This window comes from Nanorana parkeri, unplaced genomic scaffold (genome assembly GCF_000935625.1).
Source record: "Nanorana parkeri isolate BGI_ZX_2015 unplaced genomic scaffold, ASM93562v1 scaffold834, whole genome shotgun sequence".
In the NCBI taxonomy this organism is placed as follows: domain Eukaryota; kingdom Metazoa; phylum Chordata; class Amphibia; order Anura; family Dicroglossidae; genus Nanorana; species Nanorana parkeri.
The window spans coordinates 173,634-199,893 of NW_017307102.1; the positions used below are offsets into that span (position 1 = coordinate 173,634).

Sequence of the window (26,260 nt, forward strand, 5' to 3'; positions counted from 1 at the left end):
ATGCTGTGTCTTGCTTTTGTTAAGACTGATGATCAACTTTTGACTTTGAAGGCTTATTGTCATCTACTCTTTTGTGAGTATTATTCTATTTTTGCTATTTGCTCAATAAAAATGTATCTACACTAGGAAAGGCGCCCCGTTTTTGTTTATCAGATATCACAGTCTCCCTGACTGTTGTGGGGCAGCGACCTGTAGAACGTCTGCGTCCATATTTCTTCCGCGGAGTGATCGACTCTGGCGCTATTGGCTTTCATTTTTCCATGTAAAATGTGTTGACAGCTTCTGCTATGCATGTTTGATTAGTCATTACCTATGATTGGCCACAAAGGAATATATGCTGTAAAAAATGATGCAGGCTGTAATTGCTTGACCTCCTGTCTGTGTCCCAGTCTTCAGGGACCTAGCGCAATATGCAGATTAAAAAGTCACAGCTGATCTGCATACTTTTTCCATCCTACCTTTGCTCTAGGCCAGGGGTAGGCAACCTTGGCTCTCCAGCTGCGCTGAAACTACAAATACCATCATGCTTCTGCCTTTGGGAGTCATGCCTGTGGCTCGTAATGCCTTATGGAATTTGTAGTTTCAGCACAGCTGGAGAGCCGAGGTTGCCTACCACTGGTCTAAGCTAATAAGATAAAACCTGATTGGTTGCTTTTAAAGTGGATATTGTATGGTGTACTTCGTTAAAAGCAACCCTGTTTGCATAATCAAGATTGAAGCCATACCTGTGGCCCGCACCACTAAACACAGCTCCAATGTTGAGAAATCTTCTTCTGAAGTACATGCTATAAAACAGACACTTCCAGGAGTGATGATCTCCTGGGTCTCCAGCAGCTTTCACTGGTTTTTCCTGATGACTTTACCTTACCCCATTAGTAGTGACATGGAGGTCAACAGGAGAACCCAGGACATCAACACTCCCTTTGGACATCAGAGGAGGATTTCTAATATAGCGGCCTTCTGCCAGCGTAAGAAAAGTGTCCATTCCCTCTTATTTTGCAGGTATGCCCGATTTACAAAATGTTATGTGATGACAGAGTCTCATAAGAATGTAATAAAATAATTTAATTAGTAGTAGGACCTTGTCATATGTACAGAAAATGTAGCATGCTTCTGAATTCTTTACAAAATGCGTTTGTCAGAAAGCAGAGATCTTCCTTGCACTGCGGTTGCACAGTCCGAGCTGTAAAGTCTTTCCAGAGATCTCTGTACACTGAACTTGGGTTGTCACATTGTAGGAGATTCTGGGGGGAAAAAAGTATTTGTTGCTCACATCAAAGTATCTTTATCCAGCACGTACTAGACAAAAGGCTGATCATGGCCCACATATTCTTCTCTGGTTTCATTACACGACATGCAGACGACTTAAGAGTTCCCAGAATGCACAGTTCAGCTTTCTTTGGCTTGACAAGATGCAGCTTCTATTCTGGGCTTCAGCGCTGTTAGTGAAATCAAGATGGCTTCCTGCAAGGAGAAAGAAACTAGTATGATTCTTTTAAGTGGATCTATTCTCCAGCTAATAAAAAGGTACAAAAGAAGTAAACGTGGCACAAGCAGAGTCCTAGGTCAGGATTTATTCTCCAGATGTAAGACCTCAAAATCTGGAGGAATAGAGGCTGGCTGAGCAGGACCTGCTCCTTCTGTACTACATCGGCAAACAGAAAATGACTTTTTTTTTTCATGGTACCAAAAAATAAACAATGTATTTTATTAAAGGACTAACAGTCATGATGTTATTTTAAGACCTAGCGCAACATATTTGCAATCACTACGGTTTCACTGACACAGTGTTGCAGCTGGTCATTGAACTCTGACTCCCAGCGCAGTGAGTGTGTTTCATCATAAAATGTTAGTTCCTGGTAATGACAAGAATGATTTTACATTTATTTTTTGGTTTATTCTTACCATCAAACACCCATGTCCTTTGTTTGCTAATGTAGTACAGCATAGGACTGTGGATACAGAACTGGAGCCCATTACATAAAGAAGAACTCCAAGATTTAAAAAAAAAAAAAAAGGAACGCTTGCATTTTGACTAGAGGTCAAAAATGATGAAGAAATTCTCACCCAGTCCTCAGTCCTTCCTGACTGCTAAACCGGTCACCACAGCCCCTTCTAACCCATGCTCCAACGCACTAAGGACCTGTCATGTCACCACATCTGAAGCAGTCCATACCACAGCAAGACCGAAGGGGGGAGAGAAGTGAGTAGTCACTGCCACTGGACCGAGGATCAGATGACTATATCTTCTTTATTTTTGCCCCTAGACTAAAATGAGCAGTTAAAAGAGAACTACAATGTAAGTGTTTTTCCCCATAGTTCTCCTAAGGGTCAGGGGAGGACATATACTAGCATCCTCCTGTGACGCAAAGCTCAGTATATCGCACGCTATAGCTCGCGGTATACTGAGACCGCCGCAGCCGGGACGGATCCCGACATTACTGTCAAGATCCACCCAGCTGCGTGATTGACAGCTGGCTCTCATATCTAGAGGCAGAGCCAGCTGTACCCGCCCCCTCCCTGTCCATTTCTCCAGTCAGCGCTGGAGGAGCAGAGCGGGGAATCCCTACAGGGAGCCATGACTGACAATCACGGCTCTCTGCAGGGACATGATCGAGAAGTGAGCGAGCAACTGTATGTGTTCGCTCACTTCCCGATCTATTGAGCCGACGTGTGACAGCTTCTTTGTGACATGTCGGCGCAAACTATGAGGCTGAGTGATTTTCACTCACCTCATAGTTCTCCTTTAACCCTTGCAGTGCAGGAGAAGCCCTACTGTAGGATATAAAATAAGCTTATAACACTCCAGAACTTCACCCTAAACTGAACCTGATCCAAACACTCAATCCTCACCTTAACCTCAACACTTAACATTGTATCTAAAATGATGCCTGCCCTTAACACTTAAAGTGTAACTCCAAATGTTTTTTTGGGGGAAAAAGTGGAGGGCAGGGTAAAAACCTCCATCACTTTTTATTGCTGTAGCCATGTTGCAAATATTCTATGCTCGGAGAGTGCAAAATGTCTCTAATGAGGCACACACAGCATTTTTTTTAGAAGTGCAAGGAAGGGTAAGATCCTTTGTCAGGTCTTTAATGTGCCTGTCTCCCCATAAGGAAAATGCATCAGTGACGTGCCTTTTGTGCTGGGTGAGGCATCCCCCAGCCCGCAGAGGCCTCGGCCCCAGCTCGGTAACCAAGCTGTGTGAGGAGGAGGAAGGGAGGAGACAGGAAGGAGCCTCCCTGTCCCTCACTTGCTGATCACTGGTGAGGCATTGAGATCGATGTCCTCACTGATTTTTTTTTTTCAGTGGACATCTTGGACACCATGGTGCTTTGCCATTGGTCCAAACCATCCACAGAGCTCACGCCTCTAACACAGAGAAGAGGCTGTGACAGCTCTTGCCTCACCAAGTTAGGTTACACAAGCAGTGGGGAAGCCTGCTGCTGTGTAGCCTAACTACCTGTCAAAAGCCGGATGCAGCGCTGCCTGTTATTACCAGGCAGTGCTCCGTCCATGACAGGTTACACAGCGGGGAGGCTTTCCCTGCTCGGTCAACTGTAACAAGCCGCTCTATATGGAGAAAAAAGCTGTCAGCTTCAGACTTGAAGTGGACACCTTTTTTTCTTCCCAATACTCGGTGAGGCTCTGCCTTACCTGCCTCCCCTGATCACACGTCCCTGATATGTATTCACTTACTATTTAGTCACAGAGGCAATGAAAACAAGAGAGGTTATAACCTTAATCCCAATCAAACCTGTTTTAACCCATTTACTTCTGTCTGACCTAATGTGTCTTAATCAGGCCTATATAACTAATGTCATAGTAATAGCTCTAGACTCATTCTGGCTCTGGTTTCTGTGGCACTACTGCGGTGGAGGATTAGGTCTATGGGCTGCAAGTGCTGTTGATTGCCTGCTCAGTCACAGGCAGCCAAATCAGCAGTACAGCCTGAATACATTCGCCCTTGTACATTGCCCGAGGGCTAAAATTAACACCGATACCAATGGCAAAACAAGTCCAGGGCTGTGAGAAATCTTTATCTTCTTCAAAAAGAGGTTTTGTAGTTTTAGAGAAAAATTGGAAAATCCCTATAATTAAACTTCCCAGTGCTGATTGGAATATCGGCCAGTCTGTTGCCTTATCAGCACCGCCAAGCAGCTCTGAGGTTACCAATGCTTGGCTTTCTTCCAGGTTCACAACCTTACTACCATTATGGTCTGTGTGCAGGCAATACATTCCCAAGTAGAGCTAAAGAAACCCAAGGTGCTCTGATCCAGGATAGTCTTGGAGCTGCCCGGCTAGCAATGGGTCCGCATAAAACACTGGCAGTGACAATGTAGCAACAGCAGTACCCTGATCAACCCGAGTCAGATCCGTGAAAGAGTCCATCTGCTCAGCTGCGTTTTGAACCTTTTACCATTTCATATACAGTCCATGTAAATTGTATTTCTGGTACACCTAACGCTGACCAGTAGCTTTCTTCATAATGTGATTGGCGCAAGCACTGACCTCTGTTCTGATGGTGCGGCTGCCTTGCCCGGGGCATGTGTTCATGTAATAGTTAAACAGGACATTAGGTTCTTCGATGTCCAGGTTCTGGTCACTGTCTACGCTGGCTTCTAGTCCTTGGAGTCCTCCGAAGACAACCAATGCATGTCTAATAATGTGAAACAATAAAGTTACTTCACCATTGTCAGGTCACCAGCAATATTATAGAATGATATACATACACACAGAATCCATACAGCAGGGTCTCTAGCTACTATTACACATCTTTATTAACAACAAAATGCACCAAATACCTTCTGTCATTTTTTCCCGAAGTAAACAACGGGGGCTGCGTACTAATCACACAACGCCCATATCTGAAGCAGAATGCATCTCAGACCTACAACCTGATTGTGGTCAAGTCTCTAGAAGGAAACTTAGGACAAAACAGGCCCTAGAAGAAAGACCAGCTAGTGGCTCGGGCCAGATTTGAGCGGGTAATTCAATTTTCCCAAATACTTGGGAAAGTGAACTTGCCCTTTAATGCACATTGTGCATGTTAGAGAGCTCTGCTGCCTTGCTACCACAATATGGCACACCATGCCCTACGCGTGCCTTTATTCGCATGCAGATGGTGGGGGCGGCAGGGTTAGTTTTACTTTTTTTTTTCTTATGTTTGTGCGCTCCGATCCATCAGCGCTGACTGGAAAAAACAGACGGGAGAGGGGGCGGGTACAGCAGGCTCTGCCTCTAGATAGGCAGAGCCAGCTGTCACTCACGCAGCTGGGTGGATCTCGACAGTATTGTCGGGATCCGTCCCGGCGTCTCAGTATATCGAGGGCAATAGCCCGCAATATACTGAGCTTTGGGTCACGGGAGGAGGTTAGTATATGTCCTCCTGTGACCCTTAAGAGAACTATGGGGAAAAACACTTACCCCATAGTTCTCTTTTAACAACACACACACACAAAATCTTTATGTTCACAATAAGGATGGTGCTTATTTTTATTTACTATTACAGCAGAACTCCAGGTAAAAAAAAAAAATCTGAACTTCTGCAGTGGGGCTGCCCCCTTTTTTTTGTCATACCATAAGTTATACTCGCCTGAACCTCTGAGCCAGCTTGCTCTTAGACCGGTCCCTGGAGACTCTCTCCCCCTCCGCTGCAGTGCTCTAAGGTCCCCGAGTCATCACATTCTTTACACAGTGTATTGGACATGAGGAGGAGACAGGCAGGAAAGAGCGTGGTCATAGCCAGCTGGCTCAGAGGACTGGGTGAGCATAACCTTGTTCCTTTTTTAACCTAGACAAAAAACGAGCCCTTAACATTTGCAGTGCCGGGGCAGCCCCACAAACAAGGGTTAAGAACATTTTTAACCAGAGTTGCATCTTCCATAGTTACCTGAATGCTGGCAGAGTCAAGGCTTCCATACTGCTTCCTTTCTCTGAAGTTCCAATGGTGAGATCATAGCCATCCTTAAAGGTACATTCCGTGAAGACAGCACCTGGCAGGTCAGAGGTAAGTAAACTATAAGTCACCGCCCACTGACACAAACAGATCACATCAGGAATAGATGGTCTTACTCACTGAGGCAGGATGCCAGTCTCACTCTGTAGCCCCAGTAGACGCCGCTCTCTGTTCTAGGATGTTGTGGGGACACCACAATCCCTTTCCTTACTTTCTGTTCTACAAAATAAAAACACAAATTGTAAAACTTTCACTTACACTCTGATCAGCAGGTAATGGGAGAATACCTGGATGCTTTTTAATATGCATTGTATCCACATTTAAAACTAATATTGTGGATTTAAAGCACACAGAACATATGGCAGTATCTTAGCGCATACAGACCACTACCACCTTGGCAACCGGGCCCCCATTTCCCAATGACCCCCTTCTTTATCCCTCACCTCTCTCCTTCCCTCTTACACTCTCCCTCTCCTATTCATTATTGTCCAATTTCCATCCCACAAATCTATTTCTTTGGTTTTCAGTTGTTTTCTGTTCTCTCTCATTTTATGCCCCTTGTTTTGGGGACACTTATTTGCCTATTATGATCATAGAAAAGACCATTGCAAAGATAAGAGAACAGAAGCTTTCTTCTGGGTTCCATTATGACTAATAGAACAATGTAATCTACTTATACCATTGTCACACCGGATTACCAGACTTTTCTGCTCACCCAGATCTGTAACAACAATTTATCAAAACTGGAGCAGACAAAATCTGGAGCAACCAACCAGCATCCACCTTTCATTTTCAAATCTTAACTGATTAAACTGAAGAGAGAAGCTGATTGGTTGCGATGGGCAACTGCTCCAGATTCTCTCCGCTCCAGTTTTTATAAATTCCCCCACAGTGTTATGTGTGCGCAACACCTGCAATGTGACATTCTTGTCTCTGAATAAAGAATTTGCAACAAAAAAAGTCTAATGAAGTCACCAACTGTCTGCAGAGTTAATAGCTACAGACCTCCAAACTTCGTGTGGCCTTCAGATTGGCACAACAGTGTGGAGAGACCCCTTCTTCTTCCAACATGACTGCGCTCCAGTCCTGACCTCAACCCCATAGAACACCTTTGGGATGAATTAGAGCGGAGACTGCGAGCCCGGCCTTCTCCTCCAACATCAGTACCTGACCTCACAAATGCGCTTCTGGAAGAATGGTCAAACATTCCCATAGACACACTCCTAAACCTTGTGGACTCCTTCCCAGAAGAGTTGAAGCTGTTATAGCTGCAAAGGGCGGAGCCAACTCAATATTGAACCCTGCGGACTAAGACTGGGATGCCATTAAAGTTCATGTGCGTGTAAAGGCCGGCGTCCCATTACTTTTGGCAATATAGTGTATATATACTGTAGTATAGTATAACTTACCATTATCATTATTTGCATAACATCCTCGTGTTTATGAAAAAAATGAATACACCTAGGAGCCCATTTCTAAAGCTGTGGTATGGCCTAAGTGTGGCCCTACCATTAATTTTGTATTAAGAGCACCTCCAACACATATCTAAAGCACTGCTGTATGCTTATAAATGCATTACATCTGTTGAAGCAAGGGGAACCCCATTCACTCTAATAATTGGGGAAAAATGTGTGCCTGAAGGAAAAGGAAATCTGTCACACGACCTTGGAACAAGCAAGGAAACATTATGCCTTCATAAAGGTCAAGTGATAGTGCTCTCTGAAGCATTATACAGAGAACACATTGCAGGCCATCGAGGGCTCCACACTGAACCCAGCATTTTAAAATAAAACATTGCCACAATGTGTGGAATATTTCCAGCAAGGTCTTGCAGTGTGCGGAGAGAGAAAATCAGGCCCCTTATGTCTGTGAAGGTTCTCATTCATCCAGGTCATGATATAGCTGTAAAAAATAAGTCAAGGCAACTGGACTTGCTGTATTTTTCTTGAAGACGTTTCACTGGACATCCGACCAGCTTTTTCAATTCGATTTTGAGATTGAGAAAGCTAGTCAGATGTCCAGTGAAATGTCTTAATTAAAAAAATACAGCTTGCCTTGACATTTTTTTTTACAGATATATCAGGCCCCTTGGTTCAAAAACTGAGCTTCTCAATAAGAGAAGTGCTGCCTGCTAACCTGCTGACTGGCATTGCCAAAAATCCATACAAGGTCTTCATGAGCTAGCACTAGAAGGTGGTGGGTGTCTTCTGTTCTTTCAGCTGTGGACAAATCAAAATTTCCAGAATTCTCCACTAAACTACACTACCGCTACAGTAGAGTTCAAATATCTGGATTTGCAGTGTGCCGGAGTACCCAAATGTCTAGCAGTCCGTTGCTGCTTTACCATCTAGTCACAGGCTGGGGGTGGGGAGGCAACCAAGCTCTAATGCTTAAAAGGAGTACTATGAGGTGAGTGCTTTTCACTCACCTCATAGTTCTAGCCGACCTGTGACAATGAGACTGTCACAGGTCGGCTCAGTAGATCGGGAGGAGAGCGAACACATACCGGTGTTCGCTCACCTCTCGATCCTGTCACGGCTCTCTGCTGTGACAGGGGAGGGCCTGGATTCCCCTCTCCGATCAGCCAGCGCTGACTGGCGGAACGGACGGGGGAGGGGGCGGGTACAGCTGGCTCTGCCTCTAGATAGGCAGAGCCAGCTGTCACTCACGCAGCTGGGCAGATCTCGACATCGATGTCGGGATCCGCTCTGGCTGCGGCGTCTCAGTATACCGCGAGCTGTAGCTAGGAGAACTATGGGGAAAAGCCCTGACCCCATAGTTCTGCTTTAACAACAGTTGAATAAAAGTCGTCAATATGCTGGCCGTTTGATTGGACTGTGTAAATCTCAGGACTGGATAGACAAAAAAAAACCCTTTGGATGGTAAAATCATTTGTAAATGAGTATTCAGCTGTGTATGTATGTGCCTTGCTGGGGTTCAGCATTAGTCCAATCCCAGTCCACACGACTCCAATGCCATAAGCGATGAGAATAGAATACCTGGTTTATCTTCATGTAACTGCACTGTAACTCGGAGTCCTGCTTGCAGTTGCTTGTCTATCTGCACCTCCTATCAAGACAAGAGAACAATACCAACATGACTGACGAACTTATTTTGCTTTTTAAAATAAAATGCACAATAATAGCAAGTAAGGCAGTCAAGTCAATCTTAAGTATACTTGTGACAATGGGCCATTTTGAATATCCCAGAGGGTATGGCGAGCTCCACAGGGGGAGATTGTCGCATATAGAGATTTTCAAACTTGTTGGAAATTTCCCTACAAGTGGTCCTTCTTCCCTCCTAACGAGAATTTTTCAGACAATCCCAATTATTCCTCAGGGATACAGGCGGGAACTATAGCGTATAAATATGATCGTGGGAAATAATGTCAGAATCCTTATAGAGAACTTCTCTGCAACAGTCAGATCTCTGTCTTAGGTCTAGATAGCTCGCCTTCTGTATTCACCACGCACAGGCCTCTATTACATGACCTGTCTGTAGTAGTGGCCAACCAAACAAATCACAATTATAAGAGAGCCCCTGAAATCAGTATTTATTACACCAGGCGATAAATATTCACAGTAGCCAAGTGACAAGGCGTTAATAACAGATGCAAATACAGGTGTATGGGCATGCAGCGTAAAATACTCCTGTATTTGCGCTGCCCGGGAGTCCAAGTAGCTGCTTTTTTGTGTCCATAGGATTGCATGTTAGTAACCGTATTTACACGCGACTGAACCATCACTGGTGCTGTTGGAGGAGCCTGGGGGCTAGCCTCCTTCCTACTGACTATGGACCCAGAACTATGGAGACCCCCCTCGGACCTCTTGGGGTTACAATGAACCATTCTACCAGGTTTATGTGTGGAGGGATGTACTGTACATGTTCCCTGGCATTACATTTGGATGACCCTGTGTGTATTAAAGGTACAGGCTGTGACTCCAGCAGCACTGAAGGGGGATAATTCTGGACATTGAACTTTTACAGTATATTGGTCCCTTTGATGTATTGTGTTAATGATGGGATTAGGATAGCTGATACTAGGAGTAGCTGACTCCGGGTGTAGATGAGTAGATCACCCTATGATACACTCAGGAGATAATCCCATCACATGTGTCTCCTCCCTCCCTATTCATTAAGGCATCGGGGAGGGGATGTCTGTTTGCATGCTGTTCATGTGTGATTGCGTTATGTGTTTAGACTTCTTGAACTGTATATATACTGAGCTGGTCTTCAATAAAACAGATCCCTGTTGGAACTTACATACAGCCTGCCTGGTGTTTGTTCTGAGCTATCACAACTGGATTCGAACGGCGCATAGCTGTAGTTCGAATCCCGGATTATCAGACGATCGAAGAATCAGACGTGCGGTCTGACATCTGATCCAATAGTAGCAGAGGAGTGCCGGGAGAGTGGAACCGAGCGAGCAGGGGCTCGTTACACACGTCTATGCCCGCATACAGTGTATTCTGTCCATGCAATCCTATGGAGCGTCCTGAAGCGATTCTCCGTTCCCCGAACTTCTGGGTTGCGGGGAGGATACTGATGGCAGAGGAGCCATAGGCTCCTTCTGCCATCAAAGAGGGAAGGGGTGTGGCCTCCCACAGGGTTGTATGCGTCTATGGACGCACACAGCCACTGCGGGCACGGGTGCCTCCATTAGAACGATGGTGGCACCCGTACAGGGGTGAGGGGGGAAGATCGCTGCGGGGACCCACTAGAAAATGAGGAATTAAATAGTTTTAAAGAAAAACACAACAGCCTCCAGCAAAGGAGGGTCTCCTTAAAAGGAAAAATGTTTTTAAAAATAAGGCTTTAATATCACTTTAAGCTTTGAAAATGAAAGAGAGAAGCTTATTGGTTGCTATGGACAAGTGCTCCAGATTTTGTCTGCTCCAGTTTTAATAAAGGTGTATTTTATGCTGTATGCCTGTATTTGCGTCTGTGTGGATGAGCCCTAAACTGCGTCAGTACTTCAGAGAAAGGTCGTTCTAAGGTCTCGTTCACACCTAGGCGTATTGCATATGCGCGACCGTCGCGCGTTTTTTTACCGGGATTCGCTGTAAAAAAAAGTCGCACGCCAAGCGCGCGTTTCCGAAGACTACTTGGCTGTATCCCAATGGAAACGCGCAACAAAACAGCCCAAAGTAGTACATGTACCTTTTCAGGCGTGGGCCGTTTTGTAGCGCGTTAGGGACGGGCGGAAATACGCCAAGGTGGGAACGAGACCATTGAATACAATGGGATTTATATTTGTGAACGTTTTGTATAGCGTTCGTCGAGCGTAGAAAGAGCTACAAAACGTTCAGGTGTGAACGAGGGCTTACTGTTTCTGCTGGAGCGACAGAACGTGACCGGCAATGACATTCGCTCAGGCATGTAAATAATTTGTAACACTGCACCAGGCAGAGGTGCGAAGAATGTTTTCACATTCTTAGTGTTCCTTCAGTCACAGAATGACCTCCGCCTGCTGCAGTGTTACAAATGATTTACATTCTTGAAGCTCAACAGAAAAGGAAAAAAAAACGAAGGCGCGCAGCTGACTGGCACAGAATGTGTGGATGGTGAATAACCAGGTTTAATAATGGATTGGAGGTAAATTTTTTAAAACGTTGGAATGAAATGGGCCGTGTTTGACACTCGCGTGTGATGGAGTGGGCACAGTGGTGGGACAAATCCTGGTGATGTGGTCGTGGGGTCTCCCCGCTGGAGTGGAGAGGTGTCCCGTTCCGCCGACAGCTGACACGACAGCTTCTCTGCCTCCCGCCCCCCTCTAACTGGGTTACCTGGAGACGAGGACGCTCTCCCTCTGATGCCCAGCGGCTGTCTTCCCTTTGCACATTGCTCCACTCCTCCTCAAGCCACATTGCCAGGACACCAAGACCCCAGCTCACACCACCTGTCCATACAGGACGGACTCCTGCCTCTCCAACCCAGCAAAAGCATCACCATGAACATTAGATCTCCAGCCAGCCCAGCACTTCCGCAGTCAGGACCTTCCATCTGAACCCCCTCACAGCAAGTCTGCTCTAGGATCCCATCTATCAAGAAATTCCACAGGAACCCCCAAACAGCATCCCACCATGACTGACCAACATAGGAACAATTTCAAACAGCCACCTCAACATTTGGAACGTTATTCGCCACCGCGCCTTCTACCTGCCACAGTATTTTGTTAGTCGATGATAGCGCCACACACACACACACACCAAGATTTCACATCCAGATATACACACACATCTAGAAATTCTGAAAATTTTTATTGTTTCCTTCCCACATTGGTACACAAAACGGGATTTCGCTCAAGGATCCAGGCAGCCCACCGACCCCTCTCCACTCTAGCGGTGAGACTCCACGACCACATCACCAGGAGTGTCCCACCACTGAACCTACACCAACCCCATAAGAAGTCACCACCACTGTGCCCACTTCATCACACGCGAGTGTCAAACACCACCCTTTTCATTCCAACGTTTTAAAAAATTTACCACAATCCATTATTATTATTATACAGGATTTATATAGCGCCAACAGTTAAACCCTGGATATTCACCATCCACACATTCTGTGCCAGTCAGCTGCGCTCCTTCCTTTTTTACTTTTCTGTTGAGCTTCACATAGTTGGACACCTTGGCCTAACAAAAGGAGCCGCACACCAGCCTTAACGCATCACCCTAGGAGTGCGCTAGCCAAATCAGACTAAATTTTTATATTCTTGAGCCAATGGAAAGGCTAGTCTCCCTGTGACATAAAAAATATTACTAAATTAAAGTGCTAAATATAGCAAAATAGCCCAGATGATGGAGAGGAGGAGGGAGGAGGATGAGAGAGGAGGATGAGAGAGGAGGATGAGAGAGGAGGATGAGAGAGGAGGATGAGAGAGGAGGATGGAGGAGAAAACCTCATGTATTAAATATATGAAAAAATACATGCTCTATTTAACTCTTAGCAAATTGAAGCTAACATGATCAGAACCGATACATTTCAACGTGGAACTGTTCTATTTCCTAACCTCTGAATAAGGTAGGTACGCTACAGGAGTCCATTTAGTATTGGGGAATATTTTAGGGGTTGAGTTATATTACAGATAGGCCCAAAACACATGCAGATTAAGTGCATTGCTGTGCCGTTCATTTTGAATGGCACTCCAATATGCTGTGGCAATGCAGCTCTGACGCACATACGTTACTGTGCACAACAAAGCAGGAAAAACACTTACATGCACTGCATCGGACAAAATACTGCATGCCCAATTTTAGTTTATTCTTCTGCGCTGGCAGATCATTTTAAATGAATGAGCTGCCTTAACGCAATGCAGTGACATAACAAGCATTAACGCAAAGTGTGAATAGGCCCCTAGGGTCAGGAATTAGCAGGCAGTGTTTAATTGTTAAGGATTAGGGGTTGCTTTTCAGGTTTAAGGTTAAAGCCCAACTCCAAACTAATGCTCACTTTCTACATACTGATCCCTCTTACCCACTGCTTTATGGCTGACTTTTTCTGTAAATGCAGAATTTCCATAGCTAAATCATAGAGGTCTACGATTAAAGGAGAACTATGAGGCGAGTGATTTCCACTCATCCTCATAGTTAGAGCCGACGTGTGACAAAGCAGTCACAGGTCGGCTCCATTGATCAGGAAGTGAGCAGAAACATGCAGCCAATCCGCTCACTTCCAGATTGGTTCCCTGCAGTGACTGATCTACCTCTAGATAGGCAGAGCCAGCTGTCACTCACGCAGCTGGGTGGATCATGACAGTATTGTCAGGATCCATCCTGGCTGCAGCAGTCTCAGTATATCATGAGTTATAGCTTGCTATATACTGAGCTTAGGGAGGAGGTTAGTATATGTCCTCCCGTGACCCTAAAGAAAACACTTACCCCATAGTTCTCTTTTAAGCTGAGAAGGTTAAATGTGTGACAGGTTTGGCATCTCGATCTATATAGATATCGATCGATCTATATAGATATCGATCGATCTATATAGATACCGTGAGGGACAGTGCTGTGATAACTAAAGCAGATTTTTGCACAGCTGCCTATCCAAGCATGTTGGCAGGTCATAATTTAATCCTATTTTCATAGCTGCCTATCAACTGATGTAGGCAGATCGCGACCAAGTTCTGTGCTCATCGTACAGACCCATAGAAGGAAGCATGATGTTATTAAGCACACTTCTCCATCTAAGGACTATAAGAATGGGTGAGACCTAACTGGGACCTATTTCCGCTTATGGAGAGAATGGTGGTGCCCAGTCACAAACAGGAAGGGCAAAAACAATGGAGGAATACAGGGCCAGTTTGGGGGATCAAAAGGATGTAAGTAAAGGACAGAAGAAAAGACTGGCTATGATGACAATATTCTGACTTCAATGCATTCTGAATCAGTGATCTGGACGCGTTCAGAAAAATCAAAAATCCTTATCTGCTTGTTCAAAGTTTGTCTCAAAGTATGAAAAGGAAAGGGAACAGAATGACAGCCAGGCATTTAGCATCTCTAAACAGGAAATGGCAACCTCCATGTTTTTCTAACCCTGATAGGAATCTGTGTTTTAAAAATGCATGCTTTTAATGCACATTAACGTACATTTTCATACATATCCTCACGTTTTCCAGCAAAGTGTGTGTTAAAAATATGTGCATTTATAATATAATTTTTAAAAAAAGGTATAAGAATGTAACAGTGAATTGGGTACCTTTCTCATGCCACAGTTAGCAAATGAGCCTTTGCCTGGTTTAGTCGGTCGGTCTAAAACAACTCCCTCTCTGTACTCCGACTCTTCATCTATTCTCACATGGTGAGGGCTGTCCAGGGGGTTCAGGAGACCTAAAATAGTCCAGCAAAATGGTAATGAGATGGCGTCACTCATATTCAATCATCCAACCTCCCATGTCTTTGCACAGTTACCTGCAAACTGCAAGTCCGGATGTTTGGGAAAGAAAGATTTTCTTAGATACCTAGAAAAGGGCAAAATAGAACAAATATACTATGAATAAATTTTGTCTAAGAAATATAGCTTGTTCAGCAACGTCTGGTACTGCCTAGAGCAGGGGTAGCCAAACTCCGGCCCTCCAGCTGTGGTGAAACTATAAATCCCATGATGCATCTCTCTCTGGGAGTCATGTCTGTGGCTGTCAGTCTTGCAATGCCTCATGGGATTTGTAGTTCCACCACAGCTGGAGGGCCGGAGTTTGGCTACCCCTGGCCTAGGCAGTGCCATGAGATTTTTGTCTGATCTGGCTAATTTCCTTCTTTGGTGGCTGCTATAGCCTCCCCTTCCTTTGCACTTTTTTTGTATTGACAGTTCTTTACATATTAAGTAAGGTTAACAAAAATAGTAGAGGTGCAACGAAATGAAAATGTCACAACCGAAAAAAATAAAATATGTCAGGCCAAAACTGAAAATGGTTTTTATTTTTGAACTTTTTCAAATATTTTAAATACATTTTTTTTTATATTTATTCATTTTTTATTAAATATTTTTTACTTGACTTTTAGGGACTTCAGGGAAATATTGGGGGTCTGAACAGACCCCTGATATTTCCCTTTTAAAATAGAAAAAGAGATTGAGGACTCTGTATTTTCAATCATTTATTCTGCAGCTCCTGTTATGAATGAACAGGAAGCCTCTAAACTGAGTGTTCATTTCATTCATAACATGAGGACAGAGTGTGTTTAACATCACCACAATCATGAATAAACAGGAGGTGATGTAGATCACTTCCCATTCATTCATAATTGAGGATATAGTAACCATACTATGTCCTCAATTATGTACAAACACTCAGCGATCACTGAGTGTTTGTACCGCTCTCCTTCCTGACTCACTGTCGCAGCAGGCTGAGCGAGCGGAGCTCAGCCTGGCTGTCTCCACCTACATACCGCTCTGCCGTTCTGTGACAGGAGGCTGAGTGGTGTGGGGAGGAGAGACGCTGGCCGCTCACAGCGCTCGGCCACCTGTCACAGTTTCTCTCCTCCCCGCTGGGACACAGAGCAGCGCCCAGTGAGGAGGAGAGAACAGGATGCACCGCTGTATCGGCCAGAAAATGCAGTTTCGGAATTATGCCAAAAGTGCCATTTTCGCCGATATGTTTTGGCGGCCGATATATTGGTGCATGCCTATAAAATAGGCTAGCTCCTAGCATGGTATGAGGTCTGGACATGCATTTTAGCCACACTCAGTGATCGCTGATCGCTCAGTGCTTTATCTTCTAATATTTCTTGTAGTTGGCTCTGTCCTCATTAAACCAGAATCACTTAATTTCGTGATACCGTTTTCTCAAAGGAACTAGAACAAAAGACCATACACAGACTGCAAAAGAAATTACAATTCTTATTATGTACTTACAAAGATCCACGCAATCTGGACCCACACAGATAGGGCCCTTCAGTGCCCTGGATACAGTTTAAGCATTTAACGCGATGGAGCATGTTTAGAACACATACGCCTCTTTTTCTTTTCTTTTTCACTTTAGCATATACATATGTTAACGTTTTTGAACTAATGTGCGCATGCACTCTATGTTGGAGTGTATGTACTAGCTGTATTTCTATACTTGGAAAAAATTAATAAAAAAAAAACTTATGAAACTAAAAAAAATAAATTACAATTCTAACTTTAAATGAAATGTATGGGTCAGAGAGGCTACCCATTACAGTGATCAGCCAGCTGGTGCAGCAAGTGAAAGGGTGGTAAAGCAAGACTGGGGCTATACAGTATCAGAAATTGTCATATTTTTCCCATTACAGTGCCCCAGGATTTGAGGCTTCGACATATACCTCTGCATGCAAGTATTTTATTCCTATAGACAACTTGAACGACAGATGCCCTTTAAAAATAATGACTTACTGAGGACATTCTAGATACTGGAGTATTCTTGCTAGTTGCACGCAGGCCTGTCCTTTCTTCCCCACACCCTCAAAGTTCCCCTCCATGCTCCTGTAATGTAAACCGAATCATTGAGCAGGAAAGCAGCACGGACACACAGAATACACACCAGTATGGGAAATATACAGAACATACTTTGACCCTTCTCCAGTCTCATCAAATATCACAATCTCATCCACACAGAAAATGGCACAGGCTCGTGCTATCTGTCCAGCCAGGTAAGTCCGCAGCTCTGGAGACTGGGCATTGTCCAAAATGGATCCCGGTAAAGCCACGCTAAGTGTGTACTGGCAACCTGTGGAAAAAAGCTTGTTCAGCCAAGTAAGAAACAAATCCCTACTGTCATGCAGAGAAACCTAAACCAAAAAGGATGTTCAAATTCAATTGGTCTCATTTTGTCGAGATTTCCTTCCACTTCCGGTTGCGTCTCCAGGGCACAAAGTGAAGGGAGAACACCCCAGCTGGACCTTCCCTACCCAAAACTAATTAACAACAATATGGCTTCAGATACATTATAAGAGAATCCATATTTGCTAAAATTTGGACCAGACAAAATGCTCATCAGGGGGGGAAGGGGGGCTGCAGGGACTGGTCTAGCAGCAAGGTGGGATCGAGGATCAGGTGAATATATCTTCTTTAATCCATCTCCTAGACTAAAATGAGCAGCTAACCCTTGCAGTGTGGAGGTAGCCCCGCTGTAAGGATTTATTTTACAAGTCCTGGAGTTTTGCATAAAGGTGGACCACTAACCAAAATGTGTCCCTGCTTAGTAGTACATCAGAAAGATTGTGCTTTACAGCTTCTTATTACAGTACAAACCTAGGTCTGGCACCCCACTAAAAAGTATGCATTATCTATTTGGCAGATAACTTACCTCAACATCTGTTAAGGAGGGAGTGATTCTAGTGGCTAGTTTGCAAAAAGGGATAACGTTACATGCCGTAGGGAACATTTAGAAATGTTAATTGTGCCTCTGCCTATAGCCTCTTAGATGTATATTTGCAATGTGAGATCTAAGGCACTGTTGTCTGACCGCTATTCTCTGCAGATTTAAAATGAGATTTGTTGATGTCACCAAAGTGCTGCTCGCTGTTCTCCTTGATAGAGCCTCTAACATGAAGAAGCAAAGCCTATACCAAGATGGCTGCCTTCACACTGAGATACAGTGTGACAAGGCATGATAAGCAGGTAATGAGTAAAGCCCGGTTCACACCTGGGCGTTTTATAGCGCGTTTCTACGCTCTGCAAAACGCTCAAACACCAAAATCCCATTATTTCCTAGGGGTACGGTTCACACCTGGGCGTATTACAGGCCGTATGAACGCGCTACAAAACGCCCTACGCCCAAAGAAGTACAGGAGCTTCTTTGGGGCGTTTTGCCGCACGTTGCCATTGGTATTCCCGAGTGTGGATCGGAGTTAACAAAGCGGTAACCCCGAGCCACACTCGGGAATACAGCGTACAGGTCTTACCTTGTCCGCAATCCCCGCTGCGTCTTCGGCGGCTGCCGACTTCCGTCCCTTGCGAGCGGCCGCGTCGCAGGGGGCGGAGCCGGCGGGAAGTTTAAAAGTAAAAAAACAAAAACATTTTTTTTAATAGTGAAAATAAAGAAAAAAAAAACCCAAAAAGAAAATCAGACCGCCAGTGAAACGCGGAAAAACGAGCATAAAAAAAAGTGTGAACCCAGCCTAAAAGAGCAGCTGCATAGAGATACCAGGCAATACAGGTGACTAGTCCTTTGCCTGCATTTTTTGGGCACAGCTTCTATAGTTTAGTTCCTCTTTAAACACAGTAAAAAAAAATGTTTTAAAACCCATAGAAAAGGAAGCATTTCTTTTTTAAATGAACCTGTGCTTTGTCTGGACTATGTGTTAAAGTTCACTGAGCCAGCTCATTAAAAGGTTGGCACTTTTGGAGCTGGGGAGCACAGAACACTCCTCCTTGCTTCCCGCAATGCTTGAAGATAGAGGGTCAGCTGATAGACCCAAGTGAACCCGTTACTTTGCCTAATCTTCAAGGAAGCACTACAACCCCCCCACCCCAAAATACACTTAACCTGCAATGATAAACCCGATATCTTCCCATCTGCTCTGAAAGATTTTGATAGGCCATCATAAAACAAGTACCATTGTCTGCCTTTTTCTTCTCCTTTTCTTGTGCCCGTTTCTCTGCTTCTGCCTTCTGTAGTTGAGCTTTTTCTAGCTTTTTCAGCAAGTTCTCTTCTCTCCATTTTTTCTTTTGTTCTTTTCCTGTAAAGGACATCCACAATGCAATTATTTTCAGGAGGACAGCCTGAACCACAACCAAAAATGGGAAAAAAATCATCAAAGTTCTTACGTTTCTCTGACTCGTTTCTCCAATTTATCTTCATGTCAGATCCCTGGAAAAAAAAGGAGGCACATAAAATGAGCAGAAATATTCTGGAGCAATAAATACTCGATAATAGGCAGTTACAGATCTATGAATTATATAGCAAAGTACAGTCACTGTGCAGCACTACTACACAGAAAGCAAAGACCTTTAGTCACACCATCAACTCAGCACTGCACTCTGGAAGGATTAAAGTCAAACTTTTTTCCCCCCTTCCCAATCCTGCTGTAGGGACTTACCTTAAATGATGCCTCTTAATCCGATCATCATCATCTTCTTTCCTGTAGTTTTCAGCTGTCCCTCCAGCGCTGACGCGGGTCTGCGATCCAGCGCCTACTCCTATTCTCTCATGTCCCACAGAGTCTGTGCGGGTCCACTCTGCTCCATATACTTACCTTGCGTCTCTCGTCTCCCGGCCGAACATCCGACCTGCCCATGCGCGCGCCCGAGAAATTTTCAGATGTTCGTATGGGAGCGCGTGGCAGAGACACGGGTAAGTATTAACCCTTTGTAAAAGTTTTTTATTTATCGTTTTGCAAATATCTACTGCTTGCTAGCCATAGATATATGCAAAAACATGCAAAGGTTTAATAACCCTTTAAGGTGGTTTGTCAGCAGGCTTCCTGTTAGCAGATTTTTTTTTTTTTTTTAAGATGACGTTTGTTTTTTATGTGCATTCCATACAACAATAAAACTATTACAATAGGAAAAACCCGCTGCTGTTGTCTCTAGTTGCTATACTTAAAAGGAGAACTATGGGGTAAGTGGTTTTTATCCCCATAGTTCTCTTAAGGGTCACAGGAGCCCATATACTAGCATCCTCCCGTGACCCAAAGCTCAGTATACCGCGAGCTACAGCTTAGGGTAAACTGAGATCGCTGCAGCCGAGACGGATCCCGACATCACTGTCGAGATCCACCCAGCTGCGTGAGCGACAGCTGGCTCTGCCTATCTAGAGGCAGAGCCAGCTGTACCCGCCCCCTCCCCCGTCCGTTCCGCCAGTCACCGCTCTCTGCAGGGAGATGATCGAGAAGTGAGCGAGCGACGGTATGCGTTCGCTCACTTCCCGATCTATTGAGCCGACGTGTGACAGTTTCATTGTCACACGACGGCTTGAACTATGAGGTTGAGTGAAAATCAATCACCTCATAGTTCTCCTTTAAGAATTACGCATACCTTACAAGGTATAGTTACAGGTTTGAAAATACACGTTGGGGGGAAAAACATTGAGATACTAGAAAGGGTAAAAAAAAATAAAAAGAAAAAGTCCATACACATATACTGAGTAACATAAATGACATAAGAAACACCTGAAATGGTGGAGGTATATGCCAGCCATGGACCCCACATTTAACCGAAAAATTGTTGGTGAACTTTATTTTCATAAAGGAATTTTTATAAGAGTAAAATTTGTGGTCACGGAGTATTTTCCATGTCCCCAGGGATGGATTCTTCAACACTAGGGGAATAACCTTTTAGGCATATAGGGAAAATCTTAGGAGGCCCGTTGAATGTTGGTTCACCTCCAACTCCTCGAAGCCTAAAAGGCAGACTGTGGAATTACATATATCGGAAAGGGCCAGAGAACCCTTCATGATCGCATTTCTTAAAACAGCGTGGATAGGACCTAGAGTCCAGTTTCAAAAGGATTATATTTTGTAGAAAAACTTTGCTTGAATAATCTTATCCCTACATGTAATTGTCTTCAAAACTCATCCAGGCAATGAGGGACAGCTGGGGTACCAGTGATAGGGTATAGTGGAAACCTTCCGTTAGAGGAGTTTTTCAATAGTTGAAATTGATGCGTTTAAAAGGTATGTAGATAGTACTGGGCAGGGAGAAGAGATAAAGGAATTTTGGCAAAAAGTATTTGGACCATTCTACTACGCTTAGCTGAGATGAGGGGTGTACGGTATGTTAGAGACAATTACCGAGTCTAGTGGAAACAAAATGTAGACACACAACATTTCCACTTATTTTAGTTTTGAAAGAGACAGGAACTTTGATTCAAAAATATTAGGGCCAACTGCAAATACATTCTGACAGGTAAAGTTCCAACACTTCTATGTGATATCGGAGCTTGCCACTAAGCCTTACCCTCTCTCATTTATCTTGGCCAATTTCTTATGGGCAGTCACACTGGCCTACACCAATTTGCAGGAGGCAGTAAAGGGTGGGCAAGCTTTGGGACTATCTGGAAAAGAGAGAATAAGAGTAGGTATTGACAGGGAGGATCTGAGCGGGGAGGAAAGACCGGAGGATCTGAGCGGGGAGGAAAAACCGGGAGGAGTCTCTGTCTCTTCTCGCTCTCTCCTCCCATGGCGCTGTCTCGTCTCGCTCTCTCCTCCCCTGGTGCTGTCTCGTCTCGCTTTCTCCTCCCCTGGCGCTGTCTCGTCTCGCTCTCTCTCTCCACCCCTGCCGCTGTCTCGTCCCGCTCTCTCCACCCCTGGCGCTGTCTCGTCCCGCTCTCTCCACCCCTGGCGCTGTCTCGTCCCGCTCTCTCCAACTGTCTCATCTCGCTCTCTCTCCCCCTGGCTGTCTCATCTCACGCTCTCTCCCTCTCTCCCCTGGCTGTCTCTCCCATATATTCTCCCCAAAAAAATTAACACAGCCCAAGTGTTCGGGTTAGGCTTGATGAAAAAGGTGGAAACCATCTGCCTGAAAGCTTTATGCAATATAAACTGCAGATTTCTATGTCTTTGTATGCTTTTTTTTTTTCCACGAAGAGCAATACAGCCATGTACTGAATGCTGCCCCTCACAGCGTGAACACAGCCTCAGAGAACCAAATACGTAGCTGCCAGTTAAATCCGCATTTGCCATAAAAAAAAAAAAACAGATATTGATGGTGCCGTGTACAGAAACCGTCCGCCTATATCTCACAGAAGTTTCCCTTCAGCACCTTCACAAACAAACATTAGCCAGCTGCCACCACACAACATCCCCTCACCGGATCCAGCCTGGCCCTCTTCTCCGCCATGCTTCACCCACGTGGTCCGCAAACTTCCGCTTTGCAAGGACTCCCGTAGCAACCAGCGGAGACTGAAAGCCGAGAGCCACGTGACCACAACCATAGCAAGAAGAGAACCGCACCCACTGGGAGGACCTGACGGCCATAGAAGGGGAAGTGGGCGGAGCTAAGCGAGTGCTGACAGCTGTCAGATGATCTGGGTGAAAGTGGTGGTGACGTTTTATGTCTGCGGTGTGTTCCAAGAACAACGTGGTTTGGGGTGGCAGGAGGATTCAGATATATGTAAAAGGTGCACTCAGTGGGGTGCAGTGTGTGAGTGCTGTGTGCACCATGGACGGGGGTGCAGACTAAGGAGCGGTGACAGTTGTGATCCATGGAAGGGGTGCAGTTTGACTATTCTGTGCTCAGTGCAAGGGGGTGACTGTGAGGTGTAATTTCTGTATGGGGTGCTGTGTGACTGCTCTGTGCTCTATGCAATCGGGTACAGGGTGATCACTGTATGGTCAGTGTAAGATGCATGTAAGGGAATGTCACATGACTGCATTCTGGTCAGTGCAAGAGGTGTAGTTGGATGCAGTGGGGTCCATATCATTGTGGTGGGGAGTATGCTTAATATAAAGGGGCACAGTGTAATTGCAGTGTAGTCCATATGATGGGGGGAATGCAAAGTGAGAGGTGCTTCATGATCTGCGTTATGGGATACTGCATGAAGTATGCTTGATGAAATGAGGTGCAGTGTAATCCATTTAGATTTAGTATCTGACAGGCATCAGTCTCTTGTAAATGCTCTGCACAGAAGCGTCCAATTTGGTAGAGGGAGCCACTGCTAGGTGCCAAGTAGCTGGGCTGCATGCACATGTGCTTAAAGGAAACACTAACAGGAGGCGAGAGCAATGACAGCTGAGGGGTGGGACTGCTGCGGCTCCTCCTTTACTGTGAAATCACTGGTGGGGTCAACTATGACGCCAGTCATGGGAAATCCTGACTTTCCACCCGGCTTAGAAGATGGATCGTTTTCGCGTTTCCAATCTACTTACACATTTTGGGAATCTCCTTTTTGGTCCTCCAATGGCACAGCTACTCTTATGGAGTCACGGTTTCCCCTCCCTGACTGCATCACTTCCTTACTCTTCTTCTAGGTACCGCTACTCCGAGGTCAGATTTGTTCACCTTTGAGGAGATCTGTTTGTTGGGTATATGACCTCCGTGTTATGGAGGAATTGACGGCAGCTCTGCACCATATGGAGGAATAATTTTAAAAAGTCTAGTTTTACTGGCTTGATTTCCTCTACTCCCAGGAGTATGGTTCTCTAGTATCTGCCGGGGTTTGGTCCTGTAGGGGGTTTCGGTCCTTTGGTTGCAGCTCACCCATAAGCAGATGGTTCTTCCCGGTGTTGTCCCCCAACTTTCTAACAGTTACTCTCTACAGCCTCACTTTTTTTTTTCCTTCTCGTTTTCCTCCTTGTCTTTTCCTTCAGGTGGGGTTGTAGTACACCAGGGATGGCCAAACTGCAGCCCTCCAGCTGTGGTGGAACTACGAATCCCATGAGGCTTTGCAAGATTCTCACAGCCACAGACATGACTCCCGGAGAGAGATGCTTCATGTGATTTGTTGTTTCACCACAGCTGGAGGGCCGGAGTCTGGCCATCACTGTAGTACACGCTTGAGTGGTTACTTATTCTCCATTCAGCCTGCTATATTGGTCACTTCGCCAACGCACGCAGCTCGTTCTAATTTTCTTGTACCTCTGATTTTATGCTTTTTATAGTGTGATTTTCGTGCACTTTATGCCTTTTGACTTATCATTGCACATTATCATCTGTTGTTTCTGGCTTTATGTTTTCGTGTATTCGTTCTACTTTTGTTCCTGTTTTCTATTGCCATTTTGTATATTAAAAATTTATAAAGAAAGATTTGAAGAAAGAAAGAAAAATCACTGGTGGGGGCAGGGACTAATCTGGCCTCTTTATCACATCCAGACGAATCAAACATTGAGGCTCAATAAGAAAGGTTACCTAAATGGCTGTTACTATGTACTATTGTCCAAAATCTATACCAGACTTCTATGCTAGATAGTGGGCTGGTATGGATTTTAAGGTGGGGGGACCCCACACAATAAAAAAATAACATGGAGTTTTTTCCTTTACTTCAGAAGCGCCCCCCTACTCCCCCAGAGTCTTCAGTCCCCCCCTTCACATCAGTTCTACCTTATAATCTTCTGCAGCATGACATAGGGCAGGATGTAGAGCAAGTCTTGAAGGAGGTGGACTTCTTTTGAATGCTGGGGGTGGTCCTGGCTGCAGCTCTCATGGATTAGCATCATGCAAATCATGGCACTGGTGGCAGCTCGCCAGCACCATGGGCATACATGATACTGTGCAAAAATTTAAAGTGATGCTAAACTCAGGAATTAAATCTTAAAAATACATTCAAGTACCTGAACTATTAACAAAATTGTGTATCTTATTTGTGTATCACTCAGCTGTAGATCCTCAAATCATCTCTAAATTCATCCTGACACTGTCCCTTCTTCTGCACGGTGGCTACTTTTGTTCCCCATGGTCCCTGTGTGTTGGAAAGTAACCACTGCTCCAAGCTCGCTCCCGTAATGAACTACAATCTCAATACAAATTAGTAAACTAAATGTGAGTTTGTAGTCCATCACGGGAGTGAGCTTAGAGCGGTGGAGACTACAACACACACAGGGACCATGGGGAACAAAAGTAGCCACATACAGAGAGCAGAGCTGTGGGAGGGACCCAGAAGGCCCCCACGCACTATAGTCTGTGTACAGTAGAGGGCAGAGACAAGACCTGCCACCCTGTACATAGAGAGAGCGCAGCAGTGACCGGTCTTGATTACAGGAAGCTCCTGCACAGAGGTAACTTTTTGCATTGGATTACTGCACAGATCTGGAAGAAATACACAAAGCTCACCAATAGTCAAGAATACACATGACTCTTGTATTTGGAGAATATTTACTTATCCCGGAGTTCAGTATTAATCCCAGCCAAATGTAAAATATTAACTTTACCTTCAAGAAAATAATTTTATGTTTACATGTAGGATATATTGTATCAATTTTCAACACACTTTTCAATAATGAATTCTTCTTACAAACAAAGCTGCACTTCCATAGATCTCCGGATGCTAAAGCAACTTTGTATTGATATAAACGAATACATACTGTGAAACAAAACTCCCATGTGTATACCACCTCTCACCGATCTGGCTTAAAAGGAGAACTATGGGGTAAGTGTTTTTCCCCATAGTTCTCGGTATGTGTTCGCTCACTTCCCGATCTATTGAGCTGACCTGTGACAGTCTCATTGTCACACGTCGGCTCGAACTATGAGGTTGAGTGAAAATCACTCACCTCATAGCTCTCCTTTAATCATAGAGGCCACGCTTTCCCAATAACACACTAACACAAAAGGCAAACAAATACCAAATTTATTGGACAAACAAAACTTACACTTATCAACAGTCTTTGAGGAGTGATTTTTTTTCCTGGCCCACTTGGCATCCCAAAAGCAATACCAAGAGGACCAAACACAAAAAAACACAGATCTAGGAAAGATTACAGAATTCTTTTTTTTATTGGATTGAAATTTTAAAGTAGTTTCAAGTAAGAAAAGTGTGGTCCCACAGTTCATAGTGAACATCTTTGTGATTGCTATGTTTGGTGAAGAAGGCATCGGTCATATCAATTAGCTGTTCGGTATTAAACGTGACATTTTGGTGTTTCAGCTGCTATAACATTTTTACTGGTTGTTGGGCTTGCCCCAAGCCAGAGGATTTGATTGGTTATTTAAATACCCTTTGTATTCTGACCCCAACAGTTGGGGGTCAGAAGTTTTCTATTGTTACGTTAAAAGGAGATTTCCATGAAATGTCAAATTATTAGGTTATTTTATTTTACAGCTTCTCATATTGTTTACATCATTCAGAGAAGTCTATCCTTACAGCAAAATATGTACTGACAAGCTGAATACCAGATTGCGGCTGCTGGGGGTGTGGCAAGCGGAATCTGTAACTGCAGTCCCCCTGTTGAAGTCAACCTGTCAGCTCAG

The 26,260-nt window shown here is 44.6% G+C and overlaps 1 protein-coding gene across 1 annotated transcript; it reads right to left on the minus strand.

Moving 5' to 3' along the window:
* Positions 1 to 1,328: 1,328 nt before the first annotated feature.
* SPOUT1 (SPOUT domain containing methyltransferase 1) lies at positions 1,329 to 22,195 on the minus strand. Its single transcript, XM_018565333.1, has 12 exons — positions 22,166 to 22,195; positions 19,184 to 19,226; positions 18,973 to 19,095; positions 16,982 to 17,141; positions 16,808 to 16,897; positions 14,866 to 14,915; positions 14,654 to 14,784; positions 8,959 to 9,028; positions 6,080 to 6,178; positions 5,894 to 5,996; positions 4,513 to 4,660; positions 1,329 to 1,464 (listed from the first exon to the last, which is right to left on the minus strand). The coding sequence occupies exons 1-12, from the start codon at positions 22,193 to 22,195 to the stop codon at positions 1,390 to 1,392; spliced, it is 1,122 nt and encodes a 373-aa protein (XP_018420835.1). The 3' UTR covers positions 1,329 to 1,389.
* Between the last annotated feature and the right edge of the window lie 4,065 nt (positions 22,196 to 26,260).